General features: G+C 42.4%; 1 protein-coding gene across 1 annotated transcript in view; it reads right to left on the bottom strand.

The window, feature by feature from the left end:
• AQR (aquarius intron-binding spliceosomal factor) overlaps positions 1-10,759 on the bottom strand; it is a 101,970-nt gene extending 91,211 nt beyond the window's left edge. The window contains exons 1-5 of the mRNA XM_026651411.2: positions 10,652-10,759; positions 8,244-8,300; positions 5,378-5,418; positions 4,269-4,304; positions 205-325 (exon numbers count right to left, since the gene is read on the bottom strand). Coding sequence (XP_026507196.1) covers positions 205-325; positions 4,269-4,304; positions 5,378-5,418; positions 8,244-8,300; positions 10,652-10,735 — 339 coding nt within the window. The 5' untranslated portion in view covers positions 10,736-10,759. The remainder of the gene's footprint in view (positions 1-204; positions 326-4,268; positions 4,305-5,377; positions 5,419-8,243; positions 8,301-10,651) is intronic.
• Positions 10,760-15,885: the final 5,126 nt, after the last annotated feature.

Below are 15,885 nucleotides of genomic sequence, written 5' to 3'. Positions count from 1 at the left end.
AAAAAAAAAAAAAAAAAAAAAAAAAAAAAAAAAAAAAAAAGAACATACAACTGCTTAAAGTACTCTGAGAGACAACCTCAGAAAACGCACCATTTACTTTTAACATTGTAAGCTCTGCAACCTTCCATCATTTTAAGTGGGCACAGTGTGAAAGCTGCAACTTGTGGATCAAAGTCAACGCAAGCTGTAACTGAAATTGGTTACCTCCCACGCAGGTACATTTTCTCTGAACTTCTCATTCACCATACAGCAGATTGACATTAAATAGGCCTTACTGGACACCTCTGGAGAATAATTCATCCACAGGTAATTTTCGAGGTACTGGCTGTGAAGAGTGAAGAGAGAGAATTTCTCATTAGTTCCCATCACCCACCGAATCTGTCACTTATCTGAAAAAAGCATAATTATCTACAGATTTTTTTTTTAAAATCCATCTTTACAACTTGTGAGTAGTTCCTGAAGTTAAATCTAATCTAGGTCATTGCAGCAAAACTTATTGGATAGGCACAGTATATGAAGAGAGATGAATTACTCACTTGGAAGACTGTTGATTAAAGAGTTTTTACATGTACTAGGTGGTCATAATATCATAAGCCTGGACACTATTTCAGGTTGATTTTCCAGTAGAAGAGAATAACTCAATCTACTGCATATGCTAAGCACTTCAGACACTTCCTCTAGTACTCAGATACAAATGCCAGCTTTCCCTCATGAGAGAAAGCACTATGGCACAACACCACATTTTATAAAATGATTATTAATATACATATTTTACTTGATAATAGAAAATGACTAAGCATCAGCAAAGATTATACATATAAGTCGTATACAAAGGCAACAAAATGGTGTAGTTCCACAGGGCAAGCAATCTAAAATAATTAACACATTAGACTGAATAAGACCCCAAATCCTAATTTGCTTTCGCAACTGCAGAGCCCACAAAAGCTCCATGAGCTTATTTTTATTTATTTACAGCAGTTCTACTCCAAAACCATAATACCCGAGCACCACACACAAACATTAATGGATTTAACCTCACAACACCCCCCTGTGAAGCAGGTAAGTATAATTATACTAGTTTTACAGATGGGGAAACAGTCACAGAACAGTTAAGTAATTTTCTCAAGGTCACATAGAATATCAACGGCTGAGTCAGGAACAGTAATCAAGTCTCCTTAGTCCCAAGATTTGGCCTTACTTGCCCCCACCCCCTTTCAAAGATTGCAACTCATCTGTGGTTTGTGTGACAACTGGACTCAGAGGAACTATACTGGGGAAGAAAGGGCATACTCAGTTTTCCTGTAAAGTCTTAGCTAGGAGGCTGTTTTTTTCTTCTTTGATTGATAAGCTAAAGCCCTCTACATGGGAAATAACTCTAAAAATAGAGGTCAGTCAAAAGAGATGAATCAGGGTCACTTCTGACAAAAATAGGCCTCCACTCTTGATGGGAGCCATAATTGGATGCTACAAAACAGGCAACCTCCAATTCCCCTAAATCCTTCACTCCTGAGGGGAGCATACAAGGAAATTCTGCATGGAGGAAGACAGAATATTTGGAAAGTTTCCACAGGCTTTTCCTTAGAGAGGGTATGATATGAGCCCAGAGTAAGTACTTAAATAAACAAAGTCACTAATAGTTACAAAAATTACTCAAATAAAATAAACCACTATAAATTAAACAAGAAATAGTGCTCTCAATAATTCTCGCTTTTTACAATCTATGACATCAAATTAAGTAATTTCTTTACAATTAAAAAAACTCCAACTAATATGTTAGAGCGTGGTCTGCAGCTTCACAAATCCATACCTTGCTTATAATTGAGAGGTAAACTAAAGCCCTTTATCAAAAAAATAAATAAGTTTTGAAGTATTACAGTTTGAATAAAGGAATGCTGCCTATTTAATTTGCTATTGTTATTAACCACTTTTTCATTCCTATATTTTTAATATTTTGGGTAACTTAACAGGTAAGTAAGTGCTATCAGTATATGCATAACTTTGCTTCCCAAACATTACAAATATTTCATACACACTTATCCATCTGACAACAAACTTCACGTTACCCACGGATATTAGATGAACAATCCCAACAATTTTATAGAACCAAAAAAAAAATTTTTTTTATATCATAAGGGTATATAGTGCTGCACAAGAGGAGAGCAATGCCTTAGCAGTAACTTCTCTGCCCAAAGACACTTGCATTCTAAGGACAAGGTTGGTGCACCACAATACAGTGCAGAAATGGAGTGGCACATGGCCAGTCTAAAGATAGAGGACTAATCCTGCAAACCCTCGATGGGAGTTCATTGGGAGCTGCACATATGGACAGTTTGCACAATTGGGCCCAGGGTATGGAGAGTGGTCAGCCCCGATAGGTGGAGAAAAAGCCTCACATCACTCTGATTCTCCTGTGCGCTTTAAAGATTCTCTGGTTCTTGCAAAGGTGCTTGCCCAGTCATCCTCAACTGGTAGAATGGTAGCTGATGGGGCTCAAGGATAGGGAAATATGAAATGTGGATATGAAGATGGAAAAGATTGAGGCTCTGATAGGACATGGAGATGAGGAGAGAGAGACAAAAGACACAGGGTTTAGGGAATTAGTGGGGAGTATATACTGACAAGCAGTATCAGCACGAAGAACCTCTAACACAACTTAAAGAATGGGGGATTACTGGAAAGATTAAAACAGTGCATACTACAGAATACAGTAAAAGCTGTGTTATCCAGCCCTGTACCAACCAGAAAGCTCTATAAACCGGCATTTATAATCTTCATTGAAAGTCTGGTTTACAGTCCGGTTGGCGCGAGGCTGACAGGCTCCCTACCTGGCTGTGCGTGGCTCCCCGGAAGCGGTGACATGTCCCTGCTGCTCCTCGGTGGAGGAATGGCCACGCAGGGTTTAGAGTGCGGGAGGGGGCTTGGCGCAGGGATGCAAGAGAGGGCTCGGAGTGCCAGATCCAGGGGGCACTCACCGGGGGGCCGAATCTCCTCATGGGCGTCCCGGCTGCTCCTAGGCAGAGGTGCAGCAGAGGGTTCTGCATGCTGCCTCTGCCTGCAGGTGCCACCTCCGCAGCTCCCATTGGTTCCTGGCCAATGAGAGCTGCGGAGCCAGCACTCGGGGCGGGGGCAGCACGCAGAGCTGCCTGCTGCGCCTCCGCCTAGGAGCAGCCAGGACAGGTTGCCACCCGAGGTGAGTGCCCCCGGATCCGGCACCCCAAACCTCCTCCCACACCCAAACTCCCTCCCGCGCCCCAACCCCAGCCCCACACCCCTGCCCGCACCCAAACTCACTCCCTCTTAGTTATCCGGCATTTTTCACTTACCGGCACCCCCAGTTACCCCAACATGCTGGATAAGACAGCTTTTACTGTATTTCTTTACAAGGGTATCCATGCCAACTGGAAATGAAGTAAGAAGCTACTTAATCGTCCTGGTCAAAACCAGAATTGTATTTGATGTTGTCCTCAGATCTTTTCAAATACAAAAGGGAGGAAAGAGGAGAAAATGCCAACATTTAAAAAAAATGAACATTTTGTTTCTAAGCTTATCCTACTTTTCCAATAAATGGTCCCATTTGTATATCACACTCCTTCATCTCTCGCCAGCAGAAAAAGGGATAAAAAGCTTGTGTTTGACAGAGGTGAAGGGACAATTTAGTCCTGGCCAAGTGCCAGCTCATGCTACCTCCCCAGTAGGTGAGCTAGAGAAATCAAAGCGAAATAAAAGATTAATTTACAATTAATGTTGGCATTTCATACATTTTCTTTTTTTTGTGGTTTATATTTAATCCATTACAGTGAAACTTGAAAACAATAAAGCAGACTTTCTTAATCATTTCTAAATATCAGATTTCCATCTCCTGTCAGGTGAACAAAGTCATGCTACTGTCCTTAAAATGTACCATACCTTACAAATGTTGTACATTAATTATGTGTCTGATCCAAAGACTCCCACTGACTTCCATTGGCTTTGAATCAGAGCCTGTAAGAGGTGTCCACAATTTATCACTATTCGCCGCATACTTGGTACTCCTTTTCAATGCTCTATATTTATTTAGATTACAAATTCAGGATCATGAAACAAGACCTTCTAAAAAGTGTTATCCCACATCATATCAAGTTTTCTGCACTAAATTTTCCTATTTGTCTCATTCTGAGCTTTAGCAAGTGTGGATGGACGAAGTATACTACCTTGCAAGCTCCTGTGTCTGACCTTTACTTTCACTGGTTATTATAGAGAGTTAATTTTTATTTCACTCCAAAACTTACCTAAATTCAAGAAGCATTATCTTTCTAATGGCAAACCTAAAAAGGAAAAAAGGACAAGAAGTGAAACAAAAGAAAAACTCTCATGCTTATCTTTAGTCTAGATGACTCAAAAAAAGTGTAAAACTTTTCCTTTACTTCATGATTTTTTAATAAAAAGTTGTACTTTTCTTCTAAAACTTCTGTGCAACTTCTTTCAAATATTGCCTTGCAATGACAGCTAAATGGATCCCAAATTAACTTCAGCAGCTATTCTTCAAAGGCAATGGATTAAATTTAAAAGGAATCCCACATGAATTCACTGTAATAAAAATCTACAAATGATAATTTTTAATCCAAATGATTTTGGTTATTTTATAGGTAAAAGGGATTAAAAATAAAGCAACTGTAAATCAAACTCTGATGTCCCAGATTTTAAAATCAGAGATCTCCAGATCCCAAATTTGCTTCCAGGGATGTTAACTTATACGGATTCCATGAGCCTTCAAGGATAACAGTTGCTGCCCCCTTTTCTCTGGATACAGTCATGGAATGTTGTTTTTAACCTTACACAATGCTTTGCCTCATCTTCTTCTCTATTTAACATTAAGGTTTATTAGAATATGTTCAATTGTTTGTGCACATGAAACATTCTCTTTAGCAAACTGTTACTAGTAAACTAGGAATAAGACAACAACCAGAAGAGAAGGTCTCCCTAGCTGTCAGCTTCTTTACATATCTCAAACAGGAATACATTGCAGGGAGATCACAGAGGGTAGGAAGGAGAGATTCATCTCCACATTGACTGGGAACTGGGGGTGAGGGGAACGACTCTAAAATTAACCATCACTACAAAGACCACCTTAGGCTACAACAAATCTCATAAAGGGAATAGAGAATGGAACGCAGAGAATGATTTATTCACTAGATCAGACTTTAGTTAGATCATAATTCTAGAAATGTAGCCATAAAGAAAGCTTACATTTAATCTCTGAAATCACATAAGTCAGCCAACAGCCATTACTACACTTTTCATTCATTTTCTAACTTTCATATCATTAAAGTACTTTAAATTAGCATGGATACATGTCTCCAACATATTCTAAATAATAAAGGAGCAACATTGTACTGACCTTGATTTGACAATTTCTTTTGTATACACATCTTCAATAACCTATTGCAAATGATATATTAAAAAATTATATTAATAAAGAACTCATACTTTTGGATGGATTCATTTTTATATTCTAGACATTAAGGTTTCTGAAATCAGAATTGCCATTAACTAGATGCTCTACGTTTAATGACATTTGGTGAGTCCTCAATTATATCAATACTACCTTGCATCCTTATTGCACTTTTCCTCCACAGATCTTAAAGTGCTTTACAAAAGTGGGTAAGGTCTCACAGGAAGTCTTTGACAGTGCTCAGACTAAACCCAGTTTTGAAACTAACTAATAATTCTGGGTAGCCAATTTGAGACATATTAAAGAGGCCTGATGTTCAGAAAGTATTGTGAAACTGCCCTCAGAAATTCAGACCCCTTTAAGATCTTTCAAGTTGGGCAAACACACACACAAAAAAAGAGGTATCCAAAACTACTAGAAACTTTTGAAAATCTGGGCCCATGACTTGTATGCTAGACGATACTGTCACCACAGAAATTCATCCAGCAACCACACACTATATTTTTCATTATTTTTGCTTCCTTTAAACCAAGAATTGAGTGGTAGGGCTGTCCCTGCAAAGCACATGGGAGCTGCCTGTAATATTTCATAAATATTATATATTCCATCTGTTTGCCTTTGTTATTGTGCTGTTTATAAGGAGTTAATTCAAAAAGGGGATAGTTGCATGTAGGCAGAAAGAGAGACAACTTCATATGCCCATCTCCATAAACACTTTGTGATTGACAGTGCTAGAGCGATCTGCTGTGATGCGATGGCCAGATCCCACCACTGGGCTTGTGAAACACATTTCTTCAGGAACATCACAGCCCTGTAAAGGTTGTGGGGAGTTCAAAAGCCTCAAAGTTTTAAAGACAGACAGGAAGAGATGGTAAGGGGGAGAGTGAGGCAGACTGCTGGGGAGGAGACTGAACCCCAGTGCCCAAAGGCAAAGAGGGTCTGGGATAAGTTGCAGTGTAGACATACTGCCAGTGTCAAGCAATCAGTTTCATAGACCTGGTGCTTCCGTAAATGTCAGAAAATGCTAGTCAAGTTTACAAAGAGAATCTAAAATATTAGGTCTCCTGAGCATGTATTCCTAAATTTACTTGTATAACGCTAATAATAAAAATATTGATAATACTTATATAATGCTTTTCATTGGTGGATCTCAAAGTTTCACAATCTTTTAATGCATTTATCCCCTCAACATCGTTGGGAAGTAGGAAGGCATTTTATGGATGGGGAACTGAAGCACAGAGACTAAGTAACTTGGAAGTCTACAGCACAGCAGGAAATTGAACCCATGTCTCCCATGTCCTAGGCCAGTGCCCTAAGCACTGGACAATCCTTCCTAGTCTATGCCAGGGATCAGCAACCTTTGGCAGGTTCGGCCGATCGCGGCTCCCATTGGCCTGGAGCGGCGAATCGCGGCCAGTGTGATCCGTGATCGGCCGAACCTGCAGAGGTGGCAGGTAAATAAACTGGCCCGGCCCGCCCCACCAGGGTGCTTACCCTGGCGAGCCGCATGCCAAAGGTTGCCAATCCCTGGTCTATGTTATCACCACAAAGATGATCTGATGCATCAGAAGACCCAGAACATTAAGGAGTCATCTACTATACAATTATAACAGGCACATGAGCTAATTACAGCTCAGTTTCAATTTATTTATAGTGCAGACAAGATCTTAACTAAAGCCCTAGACACGTTATTGTGGAATCTATTGTAATTAGATCCACTGACTCACCTGTAGTTGTTGGGTACACAAACCAAAGCTGGGTTTGGATTACTCCTGCCAGAATTCTGCGCCACTGTGTAACGCAAAATTTGCACAGAATTGATGTCCCCACTGATTTTATTTTTCCCCTGCAGAATTTATGATTTCTACCACCCACTGACAGCCCCAGCCACCCGGGGCTGATAGAAGGAGCATGATTAAATTGTGTTAACCTGACAAATAAAATATGCAGAATTTTGCAGACCTTTAAAATATCGTGCACAGAATTTTTATTTTTTTGGCATATAATTCCCCCAGGAGTAGTTTTGGATGCTCTATTATGCCTGATCCTGCAAACGTGTACTTAACTTTACACACAAGTAGTCCTACATAAGAAACTAACGTTGCTGACAAGAAGAAAACTGCAGCCCTTCAACATGGTGAAGGCAAAGTCTCTTGTCTATTACCTGGATGGAAAAGACGAAGGACTCTTATGTTAGAAATATTACTGGACAGAAGCTGACTTATGTACTTTGATCACATCAGGTGAAGAGCTGGAAGTAATCTTGAGAAAATTATCATGGAAGAAATGGTAGCAAGTCATCATAGTAGGGGACGACCAGTGAGGAGAGAATTAGCTGATGTGTGACAGATCACAGGGTAGTCAGTTGCTGAGCATGCAAAGTTAGCAATGGATCGAGAAGTCTTCAGAAAATTCTACTATTATGTCACCAGCATTCAGATATGAATAAATGGATTTACTACTACTTCCTAGTCCTGCATAAAGTTAAGCATGTGCATTTGCAAGATTGGGGCCTTATTAACATGCAAGTGTATTTATCAATAAAAATCAGAAAGATTAGCATGATAAAAAGTTAACTAGGTTGTTTTGGGAAATTTTTCAAGACAATACCAACAAAATTTAGAATATCAACATTGGTTGCCTAATACCCTACTACTGAATTTTCTGTTTTGTTGTATAGAGAAACCCTACTACAGTGATGAGCTCCGGGGGGGCTTACATTCTTACATACTACTAGCCAAGAATTTTTTAAACATCCATCACTCTACTACATCCTGTTAATACCAATGCAAGTAATAACCTAAGTTTTTACCTTTGAATCAAAAGGTAATTTTTTCTTCACATGTGGAGCCCAGTACTTATTTGCCAACTGTAAGGAAAAAAAAAAAAGTATTTTCATTAAACATTTGGACAAAATACAAAATCATCTGTAACTACATTGTATCTATTTTATAGTGACCCAAAACCACAACGTTTTTATTCCACATGGTAGCTAAATTTAATCTCCTAACAGATATACCTAATTAAAAGGTGCTATTTAAGTCATGCACTGCTCCGTAGATGATGTGGGAAGGCTCAAGTTGGATGAAAAACTCCGGAGCGTGAGGACTGCATGTTTCTCCTAAATCATCTTGATGGTGGGACAGGAAGGGCAGGTGGGCTCCCCACACAGTATGCATTGGTCATGGGCCTCCAACCAAGCAGATATTCTAAGACCTCCTGAGAAATGTCAGAGATTTCAGGATATTCAGAAAGGGCCAAGGAATTTCTGTTGAAGGCCTAGCACCTCCTCACTACTCCCCATCTCCTGATTCAGCAAGGTTAATGAGATATGCTGCCATAGGCTCCATGGTCATCTCTGAGCAAGCTTCATTCTGAATGAAGGAGGGGAGGATCCACTGGACAGAATAGAGCAGGAATTCACATAAAACTGCTTAAAAACACACCTGTTTCATGATACATTCCAATTATGCTGAACCTTCGGCCACAGTTACGATGTTCTGCTTACTTTGTACCATTACAAATTGTTTTCTTATAAGTCCCTCAGGTCAGAGGACCTATTACTTTCTTGGCAGAGACCTTCCTGTTGTGCAGCAGTATATTCCAACACTACCATACAATGAGAACTTGAAAAATCCATTCCCCTACAATAAACAGACAGCTTGCTCTACAAGTTTCATGAACATATGTTGAGTCAAAAACTGCAACTAAAACTTAGATTGACCTAGCTATGTCATTCAGGGGCATGAAACCATTCACACCCCTGAAAGACATATAGTTAAGCTGACCTACGTCCCGGTGTAGATGCCACTGGGTCAATGGAAGAATTCTGCCTTTCTAGGGGGTGGATTTACAACGGAGATGGAAAAACCCCTTCCGTTGCTGTAGTAAGCATCTACACCACAGCTACAGTGCTGCCGTTGTAAGGGCTTGTAACATAGATATAGCTTCTGTCGTTGCCTCTCCTTGTGCCATCTCCCTTCATAGGACATGTGCAGATGTGCTAAGTGTGCATCCCCACAGGCTAGGTCTCGGGAGCCACAAAGTAGCAGCAGGGGACAAAAATCATGTGGGGCAGTGGGCATGATAGTGGAGCGGTGACTGTCAGTGTTCACTCAGTCTCTGTTCATCAACTGGGGTTGATGTAATGGGATGGGAGATGGAGGCAGGGATGAGGGCAAGATTTCACGCATCAATGGAGCTTTGTATAGTGATGGCTCACGCTTGGCTTTTGCAGCTGCTCTTGCAGAGGAATTGTTCAGGAGCCCTAGCCGGAGGAGCAATTAGCAGAGGTGGACCTGAGCAGCCTAGACATCCTTCTTAGGAGACATGAACAGTCCTCAGCTTTCTGCCTTCCGCATAACTGGCTGTGAGTAAGCAGTCAGTGCTTTGAATTCCTCATCTGTACTCCCTGTAGTTCTCTTCACAGGCCATGTGCTTCCTTGGTGGGTAGGGGTTCTGTGGGATTAAGGCTGGGAAAGGGATCAGAGTCTGCTGTGCAGAGTGATTATTTCGGGTGCCATTGCATGGGGGTTTTTTTAGTTGTAATGTTTCCACTTAAAGAAGAACGAGATTTTAGCCCTTGTAGTTGTAACAATAACCTTCCAAACGTGACCCAAGTGTGAGACAAAGCTGCCGTGTTGAGTCTGCTGACAGACAACTCAGTGCTCATAGCATCGCCACATATCAGGTAATTAAAGAAACCCAGGCCAACCCTCCATTAAATCACTGAACGGCGTGCACTTAAGACGAGATCAGTCAAGCGTGCCGGTTGGCGGCTGGGACTGCAGGTGAGCGGAGGGTGTGTGCGAAGGGAGACAGGCCACACAAGCGTACGAGGGAAGCACTACCGGACGGGATGTCGAACTGCTCAGGCGCTGTACACACCGTGCTCCATGAACCAGAGCAACGCGCTGCCTAGGGACGCCCCCAAAGCCAGGAGCTCAGCGGGATCAGACACTGCAAGGCCAAGGGGCTGACCCGCGCTACACCGGCACAAACGTCTCCAAGGCCAAAACCCCACCCGCCCGGGGGGGTCGCTAGGCGGGTGTCGTTAATCACTAGCCCCTGAATGAACTGGCCCGGGAGAGCCCAGGGCAGCTAACGGGGCTGGCAGCGCAGGGCTCCCACCCCGCGGCCGGTCCTCCTCGCCACGGCGCTCGGCCGCAGCACGGGGCGGGGGGGCAGATATTCCCCACTCCGGCCCCTCCCCGTCCTCACCTGGGTCACGAACTCCGCGTTGATCTGCGCCACGGTGGGCGCCACGATCTTCTTGGGCTGAAGCGAAGCCGCCGCCGCCGCCATGCCGAAGCGCGTAGGGGGTCCCGGCGCCTCGCTCACCCCGTCTCCTCTCAGTAACTGGTCTCGAGGCAGGATTGTTTTGTTCCGCGCCCCGGCCGCTGGTCTCGCCCCCGGTCCGACCCCGAATGGACTCTCCCGCCCAGAGCCTCAACCAGCCCCGCTGAGTTACTCGCCTCACACCTGGCGCTTGCCGTTTGGGTCAGGATAGCGGAAGTTTAGGGAGAAAACGGAAGCAGAATTGGCGTCATCATAGAATCTCCAGGGCTAGAGAGGCAGTCCGGCGAGGTCATAGAGATCGAGCGCTCGTTGCTAGAGCGGCAGTTAGTGGGAGACAATGCGTTGGCTGCACCACCTGCTGGGCACTCAGTGTAACTGCAGCAAGATGGTAATACGCGCCCTCCTCCCATACCCTCTACTTTTTTGGGGCCAGGTGAGTCGGCTGGGAGCCTGTGCTGCTGTGGGAGCCAGGTAAGGTGACCATATGTCCCGATTTTATAGGGACAGTCCCGATTTTGGGGTCTTTTTCTTATATAGGCGCCTATTACCCCCCACCCCCATCCTGATTTTTCACACTTGCTGTCTGGTCACCCTAGAGCCAGGAGGGAGATTGGCAGTGACAGGGCACCGTCCCATTATACAGCACAGCTCAGTCTCCCCCTTGCTCACACATCCTGCCCTGTGCCCCTAACCCAGAGATGGGGGGCAGGTGCTGGGGTCACCCTTTAACCCATCACACTATTCCAGGGACCAAAAGTATGAGGGGTAAGCAAGCGGTGCCCAGGGAAGAATAGCAGTAAGAGAGACAATGGCAGCTCCTGACCCCGGTGCTGCAAGGGAGAAGGCTCTCTCCTCAACAGTGAGAAGGCAATGCCTAGGGACCAAGAGGCTAGTGCTACCAGTTGTGAAGAGGGAGCAGAGCAGCAGGAGTGAGAGAGCTCAGCTACCCCAAGCCTATTTCCAAACAGAGCAATTTTCATGTATTATTAGTGATTCGTTTTTCTTCCACACCTTCTGCCAATGTAACTCCCACTTGCCTTTGCCTGCAGCACCATCCCACTGAGTGGCTGGATAATGTAAGAGTTTAATGAATCAGCAACGGCAGCCAACTAAGACCCAATGCTTCAATTCACACTTTAGAGTCTCATAGTTATTGCACTATAGGTTCCCAGTTCAAATTCATGTCAGGCCAAACAGTGTCAGTTATACCAGCAGATCTCTGTCAGAGGAAAGACACAGTAATACTACAATATGGAGGAGATTTTACAAGCTCTAATGTCAAGGGGACAAATTCTCATCTCAGTTATGCATGTACAGCTGTGAAGCAGTGCCAAGGAAGTGCTATTCCTGTTGGGTTTTGGAATTGGGTTGGACAGAACAAAGTCTCCAGCAGATTGGGAATTCACAGCACAGAATCTGACCCAGGAACTTCCAACTCTTTGTGGTCAAAGTAAATGTATCTTGTCACGTTTTTAATATATGCTGTACACTATTTTGTGTTAATGGCTGCGGTGTTAAATTTTACATTTTAAAATACATATTTCAATGTGCCAATACTAAATGCAGGATAAAACCAACTGTGCTGCATCTTAAAAGGTTGTGACATTAAATTGTATAAGATTTTAAGCCTGTTTCCTGATTTTGCATTTGTAATATGAAGAATATAGAATAATAAGAAATAGATAGTTGCTTGATGTAGAACAGTGGTAAATTCACCTCCAAAATAAGTGTGGGGGGGGGGAAACACTTCTACTGATCACACAGGAATTGCGTGTGATCTGAGCAACTTAAACTCATGGTGGAGCTATAACTTTGAATTCCCTGATGGTCTTAAATTAAACTTCAGGTTATTTTTAAAAACCTCATATCACTACATTTATTTAAATTTCAGTCCTACCTATTCATTTTAGATTTTACCATGTACTACTGTACCCCAGAGCCAGAATTATCCTTTAGAAGTGAATTATTTCATTGTCATCTCATTGCGAGTTGCTCCTGTTCTATCATTCATTTAATAAGCCTCATCTCCTCTCTCTAAGAGATCTGGAAACATAGCAGGACTCCTAGATGTTATGATAATACACAATAATTATGTAAGATCCCTAATTTGACTTCAGATGTTCTGTAAAATTTTGTGTCTGGAATGTATAGCCAAATATTGAGCCTGATTCACATTGAGTAGTATGTTATGATGTTCTGCACTAGTACGTTGTAATCTACCCCAAGTAAAGGACAGAGCAAAGCTGTGCTATTCCAGGAGCAAATTAGGGACTGAACTGCAACTCTGAGGGTCATAAAATGACCCCCTTCCTCCCCCCCGCTCCTTGGAGGCCTTTTTCTGACACAGCTTGCTTCCCTTTCTGGTACTGAGCAGCTTATTGGGGTGGGCCGCACAGCCCAGGCTCCATCTATTCCCTTCTCTGCCCCTTAGGATTATCAGCCCAGTGGCAGCTCTCCCCCACACTGCTGCCAGCGATAGGGGAAGCCTGCACAAGGAAGTTCTTAATGACATATATATAATGGAACCAATAATTGTTAGATGATATGAGGTTTTTAATGCACATCAAAGTAAAATACTGCTATCAAGAGTGATGTCTAGCTGACAATCACCACAATATAAAACTTTTTCAAGTCCAATATGCAGTAATTGGGTGTCAAACTTAAAGAACTTGGAAAGATACAATGAATTATGGATACAGAGATAGATGAATATAGTGCAATAGTAGATGTATGGGTGGGAATTGGCATGTCTGCCATTTCAGTTACCACAAATACATGCAGAATATGTATCCCTTGCAAGTGCCTAAACCTCATTAAATGGAAGGCTATTGAGTAAGGTAAGATAAAAGGAAATGCCCACTTTACCCATCACACTGGGTTCCATATTATCCCACACGATTCACCATTACTTAATGTAACATGACAAAATTGTACCAAAGATGTAAAGAAACTGGGAATCTTCCTGTTGGGTAAAAAGGGTCAAGAGTAGTGAAATAATTATATGAACCTGGGAATCCTGCATTCACAGAGTCTGAAAATGGTTTTTAGCAACTCACTGCCGATCTATGGAACAGAATTTTATAAGACTAACTTGAGGGGTGTGGGGCATATATTTCCCTTCTCAGTAAACAGATAATACTGTGACATCAAGACATTCTAATGTAAACAATTTATTTTTCAAAAACCACTTAAGATTCATCTGATTTCAGTTCCTTTAAAATAAAGTATGGGAGGTGGGGACAGTAATTCAAAATGTGTATTATGTTTGCCGTGAAGAAACAGAAGCAGACAAAATATTTTCTACACAGCAAGCAGGAGACTTCTGGGATCATTATTTTTCCACAGCAACAACAACTAAAGGAAGATGTGGGGATGTGGAACCTGCAAACACCAATCCCAGCCAAGTAAACTGCTTTCTGAGTTGTCTAAACATTGGTAATTTTTGTTTCAGTTTTTAAAATTCCGTAATCCTTCAGTGGCAGCAACAGAAATCCTTAGTGGTGCCAGAAATATCAACTGTCAGTAAGTGTTGTCCTCCGTGGTATATTACTTACAATAATACAGGATGCTTTCTTGTAATAGGCATGTTTCCATGGTGCACAGGAGACTAAAGAAATGTTAAGCTTAGTCAAAAACCAACTAACCACTATGTTCATGTCTTTATATGGTAATTCATCTGGATCCCATTTTTATTTTCACCACAATTCTCAATCTTCTCCTTCAGAAAGAAATGGACAGCGAGTGTCTTTCAAACTGATTTTCACTGAGTTTCAACTTAAGCCATCTGTTTAGTATCCTTTACCTGAAGCAAGACAGCAGGGTCCAGGAGACTTATGCTCTTTAAAGTAGGCTTCTAGCTCTATCTTGTTCACAATTATACATGAGCACAAGTTCTTTGAGGGGCATCCCTCTGAGAAGCTCTTCAGTATAAGGGAACTCCACATGTGATAATATTCAAGAGGACAAGCACACACACTTTTTTTTTAATCTTGGAAGGAAAATGCTTACCAATATGCAGCAGTTTTTAATCAAGAAAGCCCAACAACATCAAAAAGCTTTTGAAACAGGTACTGAGGGGATGGGGGAAAGGGTTGGAGAAAGAGAATGTTATTTAAATGATATGCAAAGGAGAGGGACATTCTCTTTTAGGAGGGGCAGGGACTCCACAGGGGAATCCTGTCTGTGGAACCTGATGGATAAATGTGCTCAACCAGCTCCAGGTAATCTGAGATCATACGTGGCAGGCATTAGAACTTCTTGAGAAAGGTCACAAGAATCTTTTATATTGGAAAGTGTTAGGCAGCCTAATAATAGGGGGTGCTACCAGCTCCCCATCTCGTAAGCTTTGGTTTTATTTTATTTTTGTGGGACTCAGTACCCACAGAAAAACAGCCACTACTGAGTTTATTCCAATTCAGTCGTGTGTCACTTTGTTTTTACTGATGTGTGTACAGTATTTGTCTAATTCCAGTAGTTCCATTCTGGGTACATCTCGTTAAATAGTGAATGTGGGTACTTTCAAACATGATGCTTCAGTTTAGTAACAGATGCGTCTTAAAATATTTAGAACTTTCAAGTGTAAAGAAGCCTACAGCGATGTTCTGGTTTGTTGTATAAAAATGTAGGACACATTCTGGGCAGTGTTCTGCCTTTGATTCTTTTGTGCAAAACTTTTGGGCAGCTCCAGGCACCAGCCTCGAAGGTGCGGGACTGGCAGATCACCTGCAGAAACGCCGCCGAATCCGCGTGACTGCCGTGCTTGGGGCAGCAAAAAACATAGAGCCGCCCCTGGCCATAGGAGTGAGGGGTACACCTAATGAGAGGGGGGGAACATAGGTTACTGCATGCCACTTTTAGCTTCCCCAACGCTAGGAATTGATTTGGCTTCCAGCTCAAGTTAGAACAGCCTCAGAGCTGTTTTAGTTTTCTTAGCTTGTGATATCTCCTCAGCGGGCATTACATAGGATATGTCAGACTGGATCAGACCACTGGTCAATCTCATTCAGAATCCTGTGTCGGACAGTGGTCAGTACCAGATACTCCAAAGGAAGGTGCAAGAAAGCCCATAGCATGCAGTTATATGGTAACTTCCCAAGAGGGATGGGGGCGAGGTACACTTCCTCCAAAAACAATAATTTGAGATTGGCTTAAACTAT

Source organism: Terrapene carolina, unplaced genomic scaffold (assembly GCF_002925995.2).
Source record: "Terrapene carolina triunguis isolate 2854851 unplaced genomic scaffold, T_m_triunguis-2.0 Scaffold96, whole genome shotgun sequence".
In the NCBI taxonomy this organism is placed as follows: Eukaryota; Metazoa; Chordata; order Testudines; family Emydidae; genus Terrapene; species Terrapene triunguis.
This window is presented reverse-complemented; position numbering and strand designations above follow the sequence as displayed.